Genomic DNA, 20,094 nt, shown 5'->3' on the forward strand with positions numbered 1-20,094 from the left:
ATATAAATATATATATATACACAATAGACAAGGGAATGAGATTATATATACATATACATATATATAATCTCTATCTTCCTGAATTCTTGACAAATAGTTAGTCCTGTGGCTAGAAGTGAAGGTAGAGGGTGGAGGTTGGGAGGAAAGTTAACGAAGAGTGCATACCGCTTTCGGCTTCTGCAAAACGACAAGAAAAGAATTTAAAATCAAACAATGTGATAGTAAATTGACTGACACCAAAAGGAAAAGAAGGAATAAAACCTTTGTTTCAAATTATTTGAAGGATGCGTGTGAAAACAAGGTTTTTCAGCAAAGCATGGGAACAGTATCATGGGGTGAAACAACAAAGGAGGTCGTTCAACACAGGTTGGAGGCAAGGGGGCGGGAAGAAGAAGCAGGTTTCTCTGAATTTTAACACCAGGTCACTAAGAAAATGTGAGAGGAAAGGGAATGGGACACTTTTATAATGCAGAAAAAAACCCTAAAATTAGTATCTCAGAAAGGGTCAAACCCTTGATTCTTTGAAACATGGATATTGTGTTTATTAAGTCTTGTTTTCTCAGACGTATGATCCACATTCCCTCAAATACATCTTTTTCCACAGGAGCCAATGAGCTTCCACACTAAGACCAAGCCACATTTGAGGATCAAAGCTGGCAAAGGCACACAGAAAGCCAAAACAAAGTCAAACAAGTTCTCTTCTCCCTTTTCTAAAAAGAAAAAAGAAAAAAAAAGAAAGAAAAATACCCTAAAAACTCTATCTATAAATATGGCTTTGTTGAAAACATCTCTGATATGTGAATTAATTGGAGGGTCCATCAAAGAAAAGATTTTCTTTTCAGGGAAACCTCTGATTTCTTTTTCTCAGAGTGGTAACAACACATTCACACTGAACCATTAGCAGACTTGTTCTGTCCCTCCTTGTGACCAAGAAGTGTCAGGTGGAGCTGACTAGTCAAGGTTCAGAGTACAGTCTCCTGCTATAAAAGTTTTCCTGAATGGTTGAGAAACACTATTTGGCATCACCCACATCACGACACTTTTCTGAGAGATGCACAAATAATAAAGAGAAAACACTGAATTACACAAAGATTTAGTGACTTGGCAACACAAAGTATATCATTTGCAAAATCCCCTACACAGGTACAGGTGAGTATTGGCAACAGCATGGGCAAGCAGTAGTGCCAGAAACATCCATGTTATCTGTTGAACAGCATATAGCATAGCCAGGACTCCATGCTTTTTTGCAAATAATATTCTTCACTTTGCCAACACAGAAAAGGAAAATATATATCTACATACATGTTTGTTAACTGCTACATCCATGTTCTACATGTGGCTACCAAATCTACCAATTTTTCTTCCTCTTGGTTGATTTGGATTTTCATAAGAGCCAAATGTTTCATCAGATTGACTTTGTGAGCAATCTGATCTGGGGGTTAAGGTAACATAGAACATTGGATTAACTTACTTATATTCCAGTGGTTTGGATTTGTTTTTTTGTTTGTTTGTTTGTTTGTTGTCATAGAGACACAGACTGTACATTTGGAAGTCTGGCTTTATTGAGTCATTCATCCAAATAATGAAAACTCCTTAAATGATAATAGCAGGAACCTTCTAGTTTCGCCCTGCACTCTGCTCAGTCATTAAGATGTATGTCGGAGAGTATCTGCACTCTACAGGAAGATTTATTGACTACAACTAGGAACAACCCACGGGTATCATTCCAGAGGACAAAAACCCAAACATTTCTCAGTGAGTTGTCTTTCTTTCAAAACTATTGAAAAGAACAAGAACTGGGCAGGGTTGGGGGGTGGGGGGTGGCAAAAATCATCTCTTTTTTTATCTGTAATGCATAAGAGTATTTCATCAACAAAATTCCTCTTTAATGTGATGCTTCCTTCTTCCAGTGTGAACTCATATATTGACTGGGGTGTTATCTGTCTCAACCAGACCCAGTCCCTCATCAGTCTGATCTGCACGTAATTAAGTACAAAATAAATAAATAAAGAGGACTCCTGCCTTTGAGCCTTGATCTCCTGGCTAATTTACATGAAGCTGTTATTCGGCCACCTGGATTTCAGCTGCACCAGGAGAAGCACATATGGTCCACAATAGGCTGCTTGTAATTTGGCTATCAAGAGAGCTCGTATCTCCCATCACAGCTCTGCCCTGCCTGCTGGGAAGGGGGCCAGAGTCCACCTGCTTCGTGCTCACAATAGTAAAAAGGGGTAAGAGGACAGTGTATATCTCTGCTTTTATGCTGAGAGAGGGGAAAGTGAAGTGGGCATGATCAGATGGAGATATGAGTGTCTCATCCCCTGGAGGAACACTCTCAATGCCCTGTGGGGCGCCACCAGATGCCAGATGGGTCTGGGATAGAAACGCCCGTGTCTGGTTGAACATGCCTCAAAATGGGTCTTGGGGTCAGAGAGGTGTTGCATCAGGGTTCCAAGCACATAAATGCCTAAGAAAGAAGAAGTAGACCGAATGTTCCCAGGGTGCACACTCACCACCATAAATGTCAGCTGGCCGCTGAGTTGCAGCAAACTTACCGGCTCTCTCGGTTGGCAGACTTATACTCAATGGCTATCATTAGGAGCTTGAGCTTCACAAAACACAGCCTGCAATGAGATGGAGACACCTCCCAGTCAGTGCTTCTGAAGGACCAAAGCCACACAGCAAACACTATTATGACCTTTTCATCTCCTAATCCAATCGTTATCCAAGGGACCCTAATTCCACAGCTGCTGTGCCAAACAGACCGGGCTGTGAGCGACACCTCCTGGCTTCCCCATTAAAGCCGATTTCTCGCAAGTGATAAGGCGCTGAATGTTCAAAGTGCAAATTGCGCTCAGGTCTAGATGTCTAGACACAGACCCCAAGCAGGCATTGGTGCCTGGGGATTTATGCTGGGCCGGATTCATTAGTTTCTCAGTTGGGTAGTAAAATGTTAACTGCAGGGGGAGGGAGGTTTTTGGAGCAGCTGGACCTGTTATTTGGATTGCACTTTGGTCTTTTGTACAAATGGCTCATATTGTTGTTCAGAGCAGACCCCTGTGTGCTGAGAATGATGGTAATAATCCTTAGTCTCCGTGTAATGGCCCAGCACATGACTGAGGCACCATCGCTCCTGGCTCCAGCCAAGCTGTCTCACCTCATCTGCCCGCTGCTCTTGCCCATGGCCCAGACCGCTTTGCGGGTGGCTCGGTCCTGCCTTCCCTGATGCAGATCCTACACCCAGAATGTCTTCTCCTCTCTTCCCCACCCCCACCTCCCAGGCCCACATCAAATCTAGCCTTCTGTGTGGGTATTCTGCAGCTACTGCTGCCCTCTGATTTTCTTTCTATTCTGAGAACTCCTCCAGCACCTTGTCTGCAACCACATCATCCAGCCCTTAGTCAATCTAATGCTGGCTGTGGTTTCACAGGTCTGAATTTTGTCTCCTCAACCACTATAACTTCCTTAAGAGTTTTAGATTGGTTTGGAATTTCCCATAGTGCTGTGCATGGAACTACTGTTACAGACAAGCTTAAGAAATCATTTCCAGTTACTGGGGTTTAATTCTAAGAAAATAATAACAGGCTCTGGAAAATACTTTCCACATAAAGATGTTCAAGGTAGTAATATTTATATAGAGTAAAAAAAAAAAACTGAAAACAACCTAAATGTTCAGTAATAAGGCAATGGTTAAAATATGGTACTACATGGTATGTATGAGCATTCAAAATGACATTTTGAAGACTATTTTAAGGTATAAGATCAACAAATAATATTATATGGATACAAATATATAAATAACATGATACAATTAGGTGAAAATATATATTTATATACTCATAGAAATAAAAGCTCACATAAATAAAAATACATACATTGAATACATTATAATTGTGTTTCTACTATGGACATTATCACTTCTGTTTCAAACACTTTTGGATAATAAAGCAGTGATTTACTGATAGATGGAGAAGTGAATTGATGGTTATTTAGCTCCAGCATTGTGAGGGGGAAGGTATTCTGGGCCATAGGTCAAGACCTTTCTTGGTGCTTTCATTTAAGTCCCACAATATCCCTGAGAGAAAAATATTATCCTAGTTTTTCAGACTTATATTAATATCTCTATTTTACAGGTGATGAAACTAAGGCTCAGAAAGCTCATGTAACTTTCCAAGGTCCCCAGCTACTATTTGGCAGATTATACAACATCTTCATCCCCAGTGAAGCCTATTTTGTGTTGGCAGAGATATGCAACAAGCAAATATACAATGAATAAAGAATAAATTTCCAGATGAACACAAGTACTATGCAGGAAAATAAAACCCCTGAGGGAATAAAGAGTAACTGAAAAAGTGTATTATCTGTGATGGTCCAGGAGGACTATTCTGAAGAAGTGACACAGAGCACCAAGCACTGGAGCATGATGAGAAGAAGCAGGCAATGAGAGGATGTAGGGAAAGAGCATCCTGGGGAGTAGAAACAGCAAGTGCAAGGACCCTGAGGCTGAAAGGAACTTGGGGTATTTGAGGGCCAGCAATAAAGACTGCAATAATGATTGGGTCAGGAAGCTAGGTGGGAGCCAGATCAGAAGATTTTGTTGGCCACAGAAAGGAGTCTGCAGCTTATTCCAAGTGGAATGGGAAACTTTGGTTGGCTTAAAATAGTAAAGTACCATAATCAGACGTGCTGGACTTGAGGATGTGTTACATACAGGTAAAGTGTTGATGAAGGCCTCATGCTTTCTGTTGGGAATAAGACCAATTGTTCATTCATGCCTGTGAGGTCATAGTCCTCCATATTGCTTTCAGCAAACAGTCAGATTTCAAAGGACCACTTCCATGCAAGTGTACTGGGGGCTCTCAGGTGATTTGCAGGTTTTCTGATTCCTGCCAGCAGACTCTAAAGACCTGGGCTTTATGCTGATTACGCAGTTTGCTGAAACACCAATCCAACTACAGCTGGAAAAATGTTCTTCTTAATTTACGTCCCATAGAGCACCACTAACATGCACCTTTTATGAGGCTGTTACTTCTGGAGCTTAAACTGTTTAAAATATCAGATGGCTTATGCAATATTTGTCGAACCAAATTACTAAGATTAAGTAACCACCTTCTAGTGTAACTAGCAGCTAAATGCCAAAAACTCAAGGAGAAGTGTGATCTTAACTTAGCAAGGATCATGAAGAGGCCAAGTTACTGATTCTATGGGCAATGGCCACTCTGATTTGGGACCCTGGGTAGTTCATGGGATCCATGATCTTAATTGCTTTAACAACCTGAACCTGCGGGTAAGAAGGGAAGAAATAGTTCATAGTAATAACAAATAACGTCTTCCTAGCTACTACAAAATGATTTACCAGCTAGACATAAAAAGAAAGGAACTTTCTAATGCAAGGAAGTCAATCAAATCTATGTGGCTTTGTGTACATTCATAACCTAGCAGGGGGTATACCAGCAGATCTCTTAGTCATCTTTCATAACTTTCAAATCCCTATCTAAGATAATTCCATACTACTTTTAAGAAGCCGTTTAACCCAAAACATGCCTTTTCTCACCAGCCAAAAGGATGAAGGGGAAAGGGACAGAATAGTGTAAACAAAGTGAGTACATACAAACAATGCTACAGCCACAGACTTTCAGACTTAGGCCCTTCAAGATTGGCTGATCCTGCTCGTCTCATACAGATGCCAAACTGAGGTCCAAAGATGGAAAAGCAACATGCTCAAGGTCAAATGGCCTTTACATAGAAAAGCCAAAAGTGGAAATTAAGCAATTTGTTCAAGATTAAACAACTGTTACACAGAAATGCCAAAAGTGGAAATCAAGTCTCAACACAGTGCTGCACAGCTGTTTCTCATAAAAGTGGAGGAAATGAGTGATGGCCAGAAGCCCAACATGCAGATAGGTTCTATCTGGTCAGTACAGTGTTTTGTTCTTTGGTTTTTTTTAAACTGGCATCAGCTAACAACAGGTGATTTCATATAAAAACTTGTTTTCCAGTTTCCCTGTACAAATCAGATATGGCCACACTGAAGCTAACAGAGATTGGAGCTTCAAAACACTTGATCCTTTGGATGAGACATGTGCTCTCCAATATGCCACAGTCCCCACCACTCCCTCTTGTCTCAGACCACACTCTTCACTCTTTGTTGCTAACTGCCTTCTGCAGGCATCTATGTTTTTAATCTCTGCTCTAAGCGCATCATCTGGATGTTTGCAAAATACTCATCTTGAGTAATTTACTATTTACATTGGAAGCAGAATGATGTCTCCCCTTGTAATCAGTTTTTCATTAGATCCTGCCACAGAGAGTTGGCCAGTATTAGGGTACTAGGTTTAAGGCTGCAGCAGCCAAGGTGCCGCCCCTGTTGGCGGTCCAGTGGGTTAAAACAGGTCGAGGTGAGTACACAGGGGAGAGAGTGTGGTTTTGTGTGATAATCCTTTATTTATTCATCTCTCTGCTCTCTATACTGAGCTTCTTCCATGCAAGACACATGCTTTCTCTCCATGGCATTTTGAAAATGCAAAGCATAAGCTTTCAATAAATGTTGATTAAATAAACATAAGAAAGAATAGGGAGTAGAACCTCACGGGTTGCTGGAATAATACAGAAGAGATAAAGTAGTTAACTGGAAAAGTCTAGTTCAGACAGAGAAGGCTTAGAAGTCAATATAGAATCATGAAATAAAATGCTTCTTGTCTTATTCTGTAAAAGCACACAGATGGGGGCAGTTGGGGTGGGCAATAGAAGGAAATAATAGAAGTGATGTACTCTGGGAACCTAATGTTTGCCTTCAATCCACTATGTCACGATATAAGCACAAATCTAAGATACAGACATTAATTTCTCCTTGGGACCTCCTACAAATCTTATTACAAGGGGCTTGCCCCCAAAGAATGTACCTTCATGCTACCCAAAATTGATGTCCTGAGATTGAACATTTACTTGCATCATTCAACACCTTTTTTTTTGTGAAGCAAAATAGGCTTTGCTCATCCAATCCTTACAGTCGTTCTGTGGCTTGACTCAGGCTACCATGTTTAAATGTATACAAGACTGATTGGGTGGCTGAGAAAGGAGGCCCGGGGTGAGGCAGGGTAGAAGAAAGAAGCAAGAAAGCTTTCTCAATGTGATAAACAGAATGAAATCAGCCATAAGTTAGCAAGAATTTAATTCTTGGTTTCTACAATAAAATGCCCCGATATGTCCAATGCAGGAAGTTGTTGCTGGCTGCAAAAATAATTGCAGGGGAACAGAAAGGACTTTCTTTCTTTCTTCCTTTCTTTTTCTTTCTTTCTTTCTTTCTTTCTTTCTTTCTTTCTTTCTTTCTTTCTTTCTTTCTTTCTTTCTTTCTTTCTTTCTTTCTTTCTTTCTTTCTCTCTTTCTTTCTTTCTTCTCTTCTTTCTTTCCTTCCTTCTTTCTTTTTTTTCAAGAAAAAGATTATGCCACTGTCACAAAAGGTCTTAAACCAGCAATCTGCAATAAAACTGTTGTAATAACAAGTTAGATTGCTTTCTTGATAATTATTAAGTAGAGGTCTACTCAATTTGACAATGACATTATACAAAGCCTTTTTTTATTTATTTTTTACTGCCAGCATCATCTGTTAACTATAGTAGTTTCAACCCAGATGTTTCTGAGCAAAGGCTCTTAAGAATTAGAGTCCAACTGTTTCTACATACCAAGAGGGAAATAAATTGTTCTTGCCATTAAATCAGTCCTCTTGACTAGAAAGATTGCTTGCTAGTGTGAATTAAGCATAGAAGCCTGTCTAGAGTTTGCACCTTCTCAGAAGAATATGCAAATACGTGGCTTGGGGCCAGGAGTTAGTGGGTGAGGCCAAAAGAGGCAGCTCTCTGTGTGCCCTCCAAACCTAGCTCCTCCCAAAGCACTAGCTCCTCAGTTATTCAGAGGGATCCCGGCAATGCCAGGCTGACATCAGTACTCAGAGTAGATGCAAATGTAAATACTGTGCATTGGGAAACCAGACCTTCAGGATCCAAGGGCTAGAATGACAAAGATTCATATTTAAAATGATAGGCTCTCAAAATGGAAACAGCTAGTCAAAAAAAAAAAATTGAAACAGCGGGATTTGTAAGACTCAGCATCAAGAAAATGGAAGTGATTTCTGATTTTAACATGCTCATCAGCTATTACTCAGATTCCATTTCCCAACAGTTTTGACAGAGGTGGAGCAAGAAGGCGTTTGAACAGCCAACCCTCATATCTACACACACTCATACTATCTCCACTAGCATATCTGATACACTTAAAAATAATTACATCTTTGATATGGACAATTAGCTTCTGTCTAAAACATGAATAACTGAATTTTAGAAAGCTTTGCTATTATTATTCATCACAAGCATAAAATGTAAACTGTGTGTTTGCTGTGAGTACCAGCATCAAGTCAACCCCATAGCATCCCTCCCATTTCCAGCTGGACTGCCCCCCCGACCCTGCCTGCAGGGAATTCTAGACCTGCCACTGTCTATGTGGCCTTCACTGGTTTCTTCACTAGCATGCACAAAGATTTCTGCTCACCTTCTGGGTCCCTATAGTAGGAAAAATCATAAATACTGTAATCCTATCTATGCTCATATATGTTTAGTCCAAATAAGTAGATGAATAGGGCCAGTTCTTTGAGGAAAAATAGTTTTTAAAGCTGAGACTTGAGCCGTTCCATAAATTCTCATAAAATGCTCATTTCTGCAGTCTGGCTAAATAAATCTATCACATAACAATCGGGTCTGCCAGCTTCTTCCTGCTCCATGTTCAAATTTGGATGTCTTTCTCGAATGACTAATGATGTCACAGAGCTCAAGTTAAACTAGCCATAGTTTTCACTGAGCAGGAGACCCAGCTTTCTCTAGGCAGCCTTAAGTTTTAAGTTTCCTCAAGCTGCTTCACTAGAAAGATCTGCCCACACAAACAACACAGGATAACAGCATGATTTTCTGAGTGTTTAGGACCCTGAATGAAGGTGGAGGAGGAAATGAAGAAGAATCCCTCTTCCCTGCCTTCTGCTCCCAAACTGTCTTAAACCACCAAGTAAGCATCCACACTGGAGCCGGGGCTTTAGGGCAGAACTCCTACCCATCAGCACAGTGAAGATCTGATCAGAGTTCCCCAAGTTACCCAGGCATTAAATTCTCCACATCAAATCTGAATTTTAACTGCTCCACCAGCTGCAGTGGGACAGAGAGAGACACACTATATTTTAAATACATCTTTTGTCCTAATCCCCTCTGAGCTGTAAAACCTGATACAATTAAGCTTTTATATTTTGTAAGTGATGAATGACTAATAGGCTCACTGTGAGGTTCTGAACCCGGAACATGATGTTCGTGTGGCCGAACCTCCGAACCTATGGTTTCCTCTGGCCCCTCCTTCCTTCCCCACCTCCCTCCTCTCCCCTGGGCCTTCACTTTCCTACCCGGAGGCAGGGCATATCATGATATTTGCTAGTTCTCCTGATAAAAACACTACCTCTCGTTATTTGCCCCTGAAAATATCACATGCCATAAGATACCTGCTTTGTCTCTTCCTCTCAGCTAAAGGAAAAACCAACTTGTTCTCATTGTGTTGAGAGAGTTCTGTGTGCTTATGTGTGGCACCCAGCCCCTTGATTCCCTGCCACTTAACATCCCCTCTTCCGTCTTTATTCCATCTCTGAATCCAACCTCCTTACAAGGCACACATCAAGTGCCATCTCTTCCAGGAAGCCTCTCCTGGTCACTCCCAACCTACAGGAAGCTCCGTCTCCCTGTAACTCTCAGCATCTGTCCTCCATTGTGTGCCTCCATCAAACAAACACTTATCCATAGGTGCTCAGCTCTCCCTGACAACGGGAATTATCTTCCTTTGCCAGATTGCAAACTCTCAGAAGGCAATCACTGGTGGGAAACAGAATCCTTTACTTGGCATTTATAAGTATTGTTATTAATCTTTTACTGTGCGTATATTTGATCAAATCTCACTGCAGGTTCTTCTAGAGATGGCACCATGCCTGGCACACTGGCAACAACATCCTGCATTCATTAACTATAACCTGAAATGTCACCGTGGATTTCTTTTTTCCTCTCTATGGACATATTTGATGAGGCAGGGTGGAGCAGTGGGAGGACATAGAGAGTGGAAAAGAGGAAAAGGTCATTAGCTAGTTCTGAGAGATAAGTAATGTCATTCCTGTTTCAGAGATGAGAAAACTGGGGATAAACTCTGAGTCTAAGGTCAGATATTTAGAAATCAAATATTTTGTCCCAAATCACATATCCAGCAAGTGGCCAATCTGGAGATGTGACCGCTGTGGCCACAGCTCATACTCCATGATATCACACAGCATCCTGTTATGTAAACTACTCAAGAACAAGACACTTCGGTGGAAAGCATGGCCTCATATCCTAGCCCATTGCTTCCTACCAGCTTGGCATAGGCCAGCTGCATGCACCCTCCAGAGTCACCTGCTGAGGAAGGTGGGGAGTGGGAGGGTAAGGGGGCAGGTGGTTTTCTGGTGTTCAGAGAACCATGTATGACACCCTCTCCTTCAGATCCTAAAGCTCCTGTGCCTTGACCTTACTGCCACACAGGCCCAGGGGCACATCAACTATGCAAAACTAAGGGGAAGTGCTCAGGATTTACTGGTCCTTAAAAGGAACACCCTAAGGGCATCCTGAGGAAGGTGAGGACATGCTCACCAGGACCTCTGACAAGGGCCTCTTAAGAGGCAGCCTTGAGTCTTGCATCCTGAGCTTCCTTGTTTCCTCTGTACTTCTTCACATTTAGTGTTTATCTGTTCTTCCCAGCCTGAAACTGCTTTTATGATCCCCAGTGGAAGCATAACCGAGAGTATTAATGGGTTCCTTACCCCACATCTTTTTCCTATACTGATCTGGATTAGGTGTGGGGAGTGGGGAGAGCAGTCAGTGGTTTGCCGGGCGTGGTGGAGTGCAGTCCGCTTCCTAGGTCCTGGAGATTGCAGAATACCTTACATGGAGAAGGAATGACGGACGGCAAGGAAACTCACACAGAGGCCCAAATCTTAGCTTGCAAGAAGTGACCAACCCATGCTTCTGTGATTTGGCTAAAATCAGAGAGAAACACATTCTAGTGTCTGAGCCCAAAGTGGGGAATAAGCGTAGAGGGGTACAGTCCATGAGGGTTCTCAGTCGTCAAACTTTGAATCAGAATCACCTGATTTGCTTGTAAAAAATGCAAATTTGGGGGCCTTAACCCACATATTAAAATTTGAAGATATAGCCTTGAAACCTCTCCATTTAATAAGCTCCCTAGGAGATTGTTAATTAGCCAGCCTTCAGGGAGCAATGACTCCACACTGTTCCCAATTGCACAAGGCCCAGCCTCAGAGTGCTGTTCTGTAACTTGTCTGCTAGGCGGCTGGGGAAGTGGCCCCAAGGTCTGTATCCTCGTTGGTAAACCAGGGATAGCGATGCTAACCCAAACAACACAGAAATCTTAAAAAGATTAAATAAGAAAATGTAAATGAAATATTTAGAAATGATATTGCATTTTATCTAAATTAGTTACTGTTTTTGGAACAAAGCTGATTCTTCTGGCAAGAAATGTAATGAAGCCGAAAAGCTGGTGCAAAGAAGTCCAAGTACATAGCTGGTAGGCACCTCCCTAAGACAAGAGAAGTCCACTTGAAGTTTTTTTTAAAAAACTTGCCTTGGAGGGGCCTTCTGCTTCTCCTGCCTCTCTCCTTCCCCACTTCAGTTCTCTTGGGAAAAGAGTTCAGATTTCACCCATTTATCCTGCGCCCTTGTCTTTTCACAGAATCACTCTCTCAGCTTCTAAGATAACACCAAGCTCTCCTATGCTGTGATCCCACCCTGCAATGGGGCATTCTGCCAGCCTAGGGGAAGAGCAAGTTTATTTCTTTTATGCTTTAAGATGTTAGGTGCTGCATATTGTTTTAATGCAGTGCATAATTACAGAAACTACTCTGAAAATCTATATATTTTATCTGTGCTTTATTATACCCACAATATTCTCCAATTCTTTTTTGTCTACATGAGCAGCTTAAAATATATTTTGGCATCCTTTATGTCATCCTGAAATTGAATAGCCAATTCTTACTGTAATGAAAATACTTATGCGCCAGCCTGGTGATATACAACACTACACTCTAATTACGGCTGTGCTTTAATTAACCTGAATTGAAGAGTGTTATCATTAAACTGCTGGTAACTTTGAATTATGGCTTTTCTTTAATTTAAAGTGGAAAACACAGATAATTAAGCCTCCAGATAATCAAATGCTTGAGGAGAGCTTCAATGTTTTGGGATGTTCCTAAATCTCATTAAATGTCCTTTCTTTATTGATTATTTCTACCTCTGCTGTATCGTTGTGTTAAACGAATAATAGCACTAAGTTGCACACATTCTCATTCACATCAGAAGGTTTTTTTATTTTATTACATTCCAGAAGCTGTACTGAACAAATACTAAATTCTCTGACAACAAGGTGTGTCTGAGGGATCTGCTCCTCCTTGGGACATGTTCTAAAATTGAAAATCAATCAGGGGAAACATTTACAGCATTCACTAGTGACCAGCTCCTGAGCTGGCTCCATAGGACAGTGCAGTTTCACACTTATCCTATGGGCCAGAGCTAGGAAGCTCACGTGTCCACAGGGCTAGACCTGGGCTGGAAATTCTGATCAGGCCTGGTTTAAGGAAGGAGAGGGCTACACTAAACCCCTCCTTATAGCAAACTAGGAGAGGCCAGAAATCCACTCTTCATGTGAAATACCTCTATTTTGAAATACTGGCAACTAACACTGAAGAAATGAAATACTGTGGAGGGCAAATTCGTGAGACAGGTTTACCCCACGGGTATCCCAGTTGTCACTTCCAGGGAGAGCAGTCCTAACCCTGCATTGGTTTGGTTCCCAGGAGCAGAAGAGAAGCAGTGGGAAAGCAGGCTTCCAAGGGAGCACTCATGTTGGGCATAAACACTGGTCGAGCCAGGGAAAATCAACAACCCAGGGAGAGGCTTCGAACGCTCCTTGCTCATGCCTCCCACATCATAGGAGCCCTCCCGGCTGGCCACACCACCCCTTCATTAGATAGGGGAGGTCACAATTGCCCCTTTATAGAACTAGGTTCTACTCTAAGTCTTGAACTCTTCAGAGCTTTCTATCCTAGGCTGGACAAGCTCCAAGGTGGAGAAAATCCCCAGGGACAGCCTCTGTGTTCCAGGACCCAATGCCTCTGAATAGTTAACCTCTTTCTGTGGCAGAAGGAGAAATAGCTTTCAGAGTCAGGAACACATGGGAGTTACAATATGGCATCCATTTTCAGAAAATAACTTCTTCTGAATCAATTACCTATTCACTTTTCCAGTCCATTTAGCATTTAAACTTTCACTTAGAGACAGAGTGAGAAATTTCAGTAAACAGCCAAGCCAGTTCATATTGCTCAGGGTCTGGGCCCAGGGACAGACCGAGTGCACCTGCTGTGTTCACTGGCAGGCATCTCCAGGTAACCCCCAAGCCACCAGATGCTCCATCCCCTCTCCACAGTGCACAGAGCAGAAAACTACGAGTCAGGAGAGCCCATGAGTCCCCAGGAACATCCTTAGACCTTCCTTTCCAGAAGGTTGGTTTGATTTCTAGGCAGGGAGACAGCAGAAGGGAACAGCTTTTCTTCCTCAGTCCAGTGGTTTCCCAGATTCCCGTTTCTTGCCAATTGGTATCAGTGAGACTGAGTTTATCGAACCCTTTGCTAAGGAGTCATTGGGTCAGGCTGAAGGTTTCGGCATTCCCAGGGAGTTTGTGTTTTCATAGGGAACAAAGGCCCTGTTTGACTTAAACCAACATGTGAGATTCTGAGTGGGGAAGCTGAGGCATTGTCCTGGTGCACATTTCTTGGGGTCCAGGACACCTGACGCTCCTGAGGCCTTACCCCTTTGGTGATCACCTATTCCACCTTGAGGGGCAATGGCCGGCTTGGGCTGCCCTTGCTCAAGTCCATCCTGCTAAGCCAGTGTCAGGAGAAGCTAAGCCTCCTTATCATTACAACATGGCAGTTGTCCATGCTAGGGACTTTTTCAAGGTCTTCTGGTTCATGTGGTACCGCATTTACTCAGTAAATCCTGAACACACTTTGAACAGTGGCTTCTCTGATGTTTCCATGGTATGACTTAATTGAAAGAGAAATTAAAATTCCTTTCATCAAGGGGCTAGCAAGATTTGCTAGCAAAATCAGGGAGACACAAGTTCACAGCTCCCATCATAAATGTGTCTACATCGCAGGGGCATAATTCAAGACATGTGGCAAAAGTGAGTTCCTGATTTAGTACAAATGATGGATCCAAGCCTGAGATTCTCAGGTCTTCAGGAAAAGTAGAGCCAGCAGAAATCCCCAAGGCAGAGACCATGCCATGACCCACCTTGAGTTCATCGCATAAGGCTGAGCACACAGGACACTGTCTGTAACTGTCAAGTGTCTCGATGTGCTGGGCAGAGGTGGGGTATGTTTCCTGCAAGGGGCACATTAAATATCCCTGACAGCCAAGGACTGTATGGTCAATGGTCACTTACTCACAAACAGTAGGGAAAGACAGACCCACGAAGGCACTGGAGAGATATTCTGTGTACATTTCATTTGAGACTCCTTCCAAGTAGTATTTCTGCCATGTGTCTTCCTCAATCTAAAGGAGAAGAGCAAGAAACGGGTTTAAGATAATGGCAGTAGGCTATGAAAGGAAAACTTGAGTTCTACCATCTTAAAAACAAATGAATGCACTGGCTACGTGATGGCAACTTTCTTCAGCAACCAGGGACACAAGCATATTGCCCACGTGAAGCTGTGACCCTAAATTCATAGACTAGAAGTATGTCCCCTCTAAAGTACCACTTCTTTTCTTTTTCAGTCCTCCCCTAAGGACATCTTTATTGACTTGAGAGAGGAGAGAGAGAGAGGAACATCGATGCGAGAAACACAGAAACACCAATCTGTTGTCCCACCCCCAACCAGGGATCAAACCCACAACTCTTTGGTGTATGGGACAGCAGTCCAGCCAGCTGAGCCTCCCAGCCAGAGCTACTACTTTTTAAAGCTGTATGACTTCCAAAGATGTAGAGGCATTGGCACTCACTGCATTATTGGTGGGAAGGTCAACTGGTGCAGTTTGTTTGGAGAGCAATTTTATAATTTTTTGCAAAATTTATAAAAGTCCATATCCTTTTACAGAATTCCATTTGTAAGTATTGATAGCAAAAAATCAAGTAGACAAGTATATAAAGACATATGTATACAAACATGCTTTCTACTCATGAAAAATTAGAAAAAAGCACAAATTGTACATTTATACAATGAAATATAAAGAAGCAATTAAAATTTATAATGAAAATGTATATGTTAATATAGAAATTATGTTAAAAGCTACATTACTAAGTAGTGTGTATATAGTCTGATCTTGTTTTTTTAAATACCTCGTAATTATCTGAATGTTTGTAAAGACACAGAAAAATCTAGAAAGCTTTATACCAAAACACAGTTGTTATTCTGAGATGTAGAATGACACTTGTTGTTTATAGATTTCTTCATTGTCTGGAAGGCTTTTACAATGAGTGTACAGGTAACCCCCATATAACACGGTTGTTAGGTTCCTAACACATGCCGTGTTATGCAAATCCATGTTATACAAAACAAAGAACTAGTACAAAAAGGGGAGCTGGGTTCCAAAATTTTTTTAAAAAATACTATTATATTTTTATAATTAAGAGAAATATCTTTATTATAGCCATTTTCATCAAAAATATTACATATTAGTATGAATTAAGTAATGTTTTCTTTGTCATCACTACTAAGCTCCATTAACCAAATGCATTTTTTTGACAAGATATCCTCATTCTCTGAACTTTCTTCAGCATTATCTTGATTTCTATGCTCTACTTTTTGCAAAAAAAATCTGTTATTTTAGATTGCTTGCTTTTTAGCTGAGAGATCTTTATTAATTTTGCTAAGCACTTTTGAAGTTCTCTCTTAAATTTTTGCTCCTTTCAGTGCAAGGATCTTCCTTTAAGAAATATGACTCTAACTGTTCAGCTAAGTCTAGGCCTTTTTACGCTTTTTAGAGTAAACAGTTTAACTTCTTTGTTTTCATCAGTGCTGTTGTCTCCTAAGTTATCTTGGCACATTCCAGATGTCATTTCCACCAAAACTGCTTCATCAATTTCTTCTTCTACCAGCAATTCTTGGATGTCTTCTACAGTCATATAATGTTAGAGCAAAACCATGTTATAGAAGTACCATGTTATACGGGGGATACCTGCATATATATTCTATGGTCTGTCCAGAAGGTATACAGCCATATAATATGAAAAATAGAGATATTTCTTGAAGAGGATACAAGATACAAGAAACATTGTGTATAGGACAATGATGCTTCAGTCCTCTTCAAAGTAGGCACCTTGGGACCTCACACGTTTCCCCAATTGCCATCAGCTGCCCCATTGTATTTTCCTAAACCTCATCAATGGTCTGAAATCTCTTCACTTTCAAAAGTGATTTTAGTTTTGGAAAAATCGTGAAGTCACAGGTCACCAAATTTGGGCTATAGGGAGGCTGAGTATCTGGGTGATTTAATGTTTCATCAAGACATTCTGCATGAGACATGATGCATTAGTGGGTGTCTTATTGTGATGAGCTGCCAATCACCAGTTTCCCATAGCTGCAGCCTTCTAAGTCACCTGAACAGTGAAGAGGAATGTTCAATCTTAATGCAAAATCTGATGCAGATTCGTTGCTCTACTTGCTCAGTCGCTTTGATTGCTATGGCCACACAGTACACAAGCTCACTCAACAGTGCATACTGCCCCCACTGACAAGTACAATGAAACCACCATTGTTCACACATGCACATTCCAGTCCACTCTCCTAGGCTGCCAAGTTACACTGATTTCACGCAAACCATTCTTGATATATTAACAATGGCTGGACATTTTCTGGACACCCCTCATATAACAATGAAACACTACATCTATTTCTACTTTGGTGAAAAAAGAGATTTTGCCAACCCCATCTTGAATATCACAAGAAGTAAGATGTAGTTTCAGAGAGTTCTTACTCCAATTTTCATTAAAACCTAGGGCTTTTCCCTAATTAATCAAGTTCAATTGGTTTTACCAACAACCCACTTCATGCTAGGAATTTCCGGAAAGGCCTTTACCTTGGAATCAATCTTTAAAAATTATAAAGTGAATAACAACAAGAATGCCTAGTCCATCTGGGAGCTTGGGGACCTCACCGATTCCCATGGCAGTCAAGCTGTGTGGTCCTCAGGTATCTATGAGCTGCTGCCTCAGGTTCATTTCCACTGGAGGTTTGATAAGGGATGAGAGGGTGTTTCCTAGCCAACAGGAAGTGGCTCTTAGTAATTTCCTGTGCTGATGTTGAATTAAAAGGCCTATGGCCCAACAGTAAATTGGTTGGGGAACTATAATTCTTGAAATTGAAAGAGACTTGGAAACAGTGGGAAACGTATACTTACTACTTGATGACACTCTGGACTATAAAAACCAAAAATAATTCAGAAATAAATTGAATACTCCATGGTTCTATGCTATTTGTCTGTTTGGTGCTCAGTCTGGGTGATTAGATTATGTCGGTTAACCTTATTAGCCTGGGCTGCTTCTAACCGGCTCCCACACATTCCACATTAGCTGTGAAATGCTTACTGAGTATAGGTTGTTTATCTACAAATTGGTCTTGCCTAGAGTGGGGTCTTTAAAAAAAGGCACTCAAACATTTCTACTGCTAAATTGTATGATTCAAAAAAATTAACTGCAATGTGTTTAGCCTAAGCATGAACTTTTTAATTTCTTCACATCATAAGATTCCAACTTTTTTTTCAAATAAAAGACATGCTACACTCTATAAGCAAATGTCATTAATTCCAACTAATCTGGTGAAAGCCTTGTCTACATTGGTAAATAACTTGAAATATAGGATACTTTGGTCATTATCTTATCATAATTTGTTTTACTGGTAAATAGGATATTATATGAGGGATCACCAATTATAAGTCTTCATAGTAAAGCTTTATGAACAAATTGTATTCTTGTAGTATAAGAATTCAGCCTATCCTTTTAGCAGAAACATTCCTTTTATAATGTGCTCCTTATGTTGATAATTTAAATATTATACTTGATTTTCAAAAATAATGAAAATATGAACCTTTATTTCAATTATTTTTTATTATTGGTGGTATTCCTCAATTAAAATGGCTTTAATATGGTTCTTTTAGTTATAGTCAGCATTTTCTTGCCTCTACATTCTAATAGAACTACTCTTTAGAACAAATTTCATTGTAGGCCAATCACTTAACTTTTTAAATAAATAGAAATAGATTCTTCAGAGAATAACCGTATTATTTGTATTTGTTTTGAACTTAGCAAAAATTGTTTGTTTCATAGACTTATTCATTCAGCAAATATTTATTGAGCATATTGTGTATCTTAGAACCTGCTCTAGTTATTGATTAAATCCTACTCAAACTGATATTTATTTTCCTATATTTTTCTCTTTTCTGGATAAAGCACCAGATATATCTGGCTATGATTTATCTGACCACATATATCTGACCTTTACTGATTTGCCCCACATCTCTTTTCCTGCAGGTTTGTCTTTGTGGCTGACTTGAAATGCTTGAGAATCAAAAGTCAAAAAGCTGGAAAAAAATATACTGAACTTTTTGGGGAAGTGCATAGGCAGATTCTCCGACTGTATCAGCAGTGCTAGATCGGTAGCACTGAATGGACTGTAGAAATGCTGAGGAGTTTAAATTCATTGTTATAACCCTTTCAGATGTGCAATCTTTAACACTGTTTCCATAAAGATAACTCAACATGTTTTCCAGTTTCCCATAAATGTTCCACACACACAGAAGAAACAATCGACAAAAAATACTTTAAAATGTTAAGATGGTAAATTTTGTTTTATATACTTACCACAATTAAATTTAAGAGAAAAAAAAAGCATGTACAACATAAAAGCAGAAGAATCAGTAATTAATTACTACAGAGACATTTTAATCCTGAAGGGCAAGAATGACAAGTTGTGACAAACCAGGACAGGACCAGGCCAATCACATCAGGAGAGTCAGGGAGCAAGCACCCAGCCTGATGACATTGCAGTGTGTCACCAGCTCAGGCAACAGAACCTCGGTCTTCATCCAGAGGAAAGGGTTTCTTTAAATGATCACTTTCTGTGCAGGCTTCCCTCTCTATATCTCAAGGATGGCATCTTTGGCTCATTTTGGAAAAACAAAGCAAAAGTGCACATTCCTTTTATCTCTGTCAGCAGTAATGAAATGCATTCTTAGAAAAGGAAACATTATGTGTAAAGTACATTCAGTTTAAAACACTGTGCTTAACACAGAGAAGATGATAGTATACAAAGAGACCTAGAGAGGGTGAAGCGAGTCATGGTCACTGTGATCCGCTGGCTTAACAGATGACAAAACTGAGGCACAGAGGTTAAGGAACTCACTGAAGGTCACAAACCCAATGAATGGTACAAACAGGATTCATGTTCTTAATCACCTATGATATTACCTCTTGCTAAAGATGACAGGTAAACATAGGGAAGCAGTGATGATAAAATTAAGGGGTCGGGGTGGGGGGAGGACAGAAAAAGTTTGCTTTATATACATACCTAAGGGTGAAATAACAGATCAGAAGATCTTCCTCAAAGACTCAAAATCTTAACTCCTGGAGCCCATGACTGTGGGAGAGGGCAGGAGGAGTAACTTTGATTTTGAGTCGAGCTGAAAGAGACTTCAGACCTCCTCTCAGAGCATGACGGCACCATTTCTATTCTATAAAACGGAACCATCTCTGCCTACAGCTTCCATCCTAAAACAGTACATGCTGTTCTCCACATTTGTGTTGTCAACGTATTTTTAACTGTAATGTGAATACACATTTCCCAGTAGAAAAATGAAGGAATGGGACCAAAATGACTTAGGGAAAGGTGCCAAAATTAATTTGCCAGCCATTCAGCAATCAGAAAAGGCAAAGCATTTCCTGAGGCAGCAATTTCTCCTTTGACTGTCACATCAAACT

The 20,094-nt window shown here is 40.6% G+C and overlaps 1 protein-coding gene across 14 annotated transcripts in view; it reads right to left on the reverse strand.

Moving 5' to 3' along the window:
* Nucleotides 1–20,094, reverse strand: part of KCNMA1 (potassium calcium-activated channel subfamily M alpha 1) — a 725,195-nt gene that overhangs the window by 154,408 nt on the left and 550,693 nt on the right. For all 14 annotated transcript variants that reach the window (XM_090278265.1, XM_090278262.1, XM_090278261.1 and 11 more), the window contains exons 15-16: nucleotides 14,566–14,675; nucleotides 2,556–2,624 (exon numbers count right to left, since the gene is read on the reverse strand). In XM_090278265.1, the coding sequence (XP_090134391.1) occupies nucleotides 2,556–2,624; nucleotides 14,566–14,675 (179 nt within the window). The remainder of the gene's footprint in view (nucleotides 1–2,555; nucleotides 2,625–14,565; nucleotides 14,676–20,094) is intronic.

The sequence above is a fragment of the Furipterus horrens genome, unplaced genomic scaffold, assembly GCF_987537825.1.
Source record: "Furipterus horrens unplaced genomic scaffold, mFurHor1.1.pri manual_scaffold_5, whole genome shotgun sequence".
NCBI lineage: Eukaryota > Metazoa > Chordata > Mammalia > Chiroptera > Furipteridae > Furipterus > Furipterus horrens.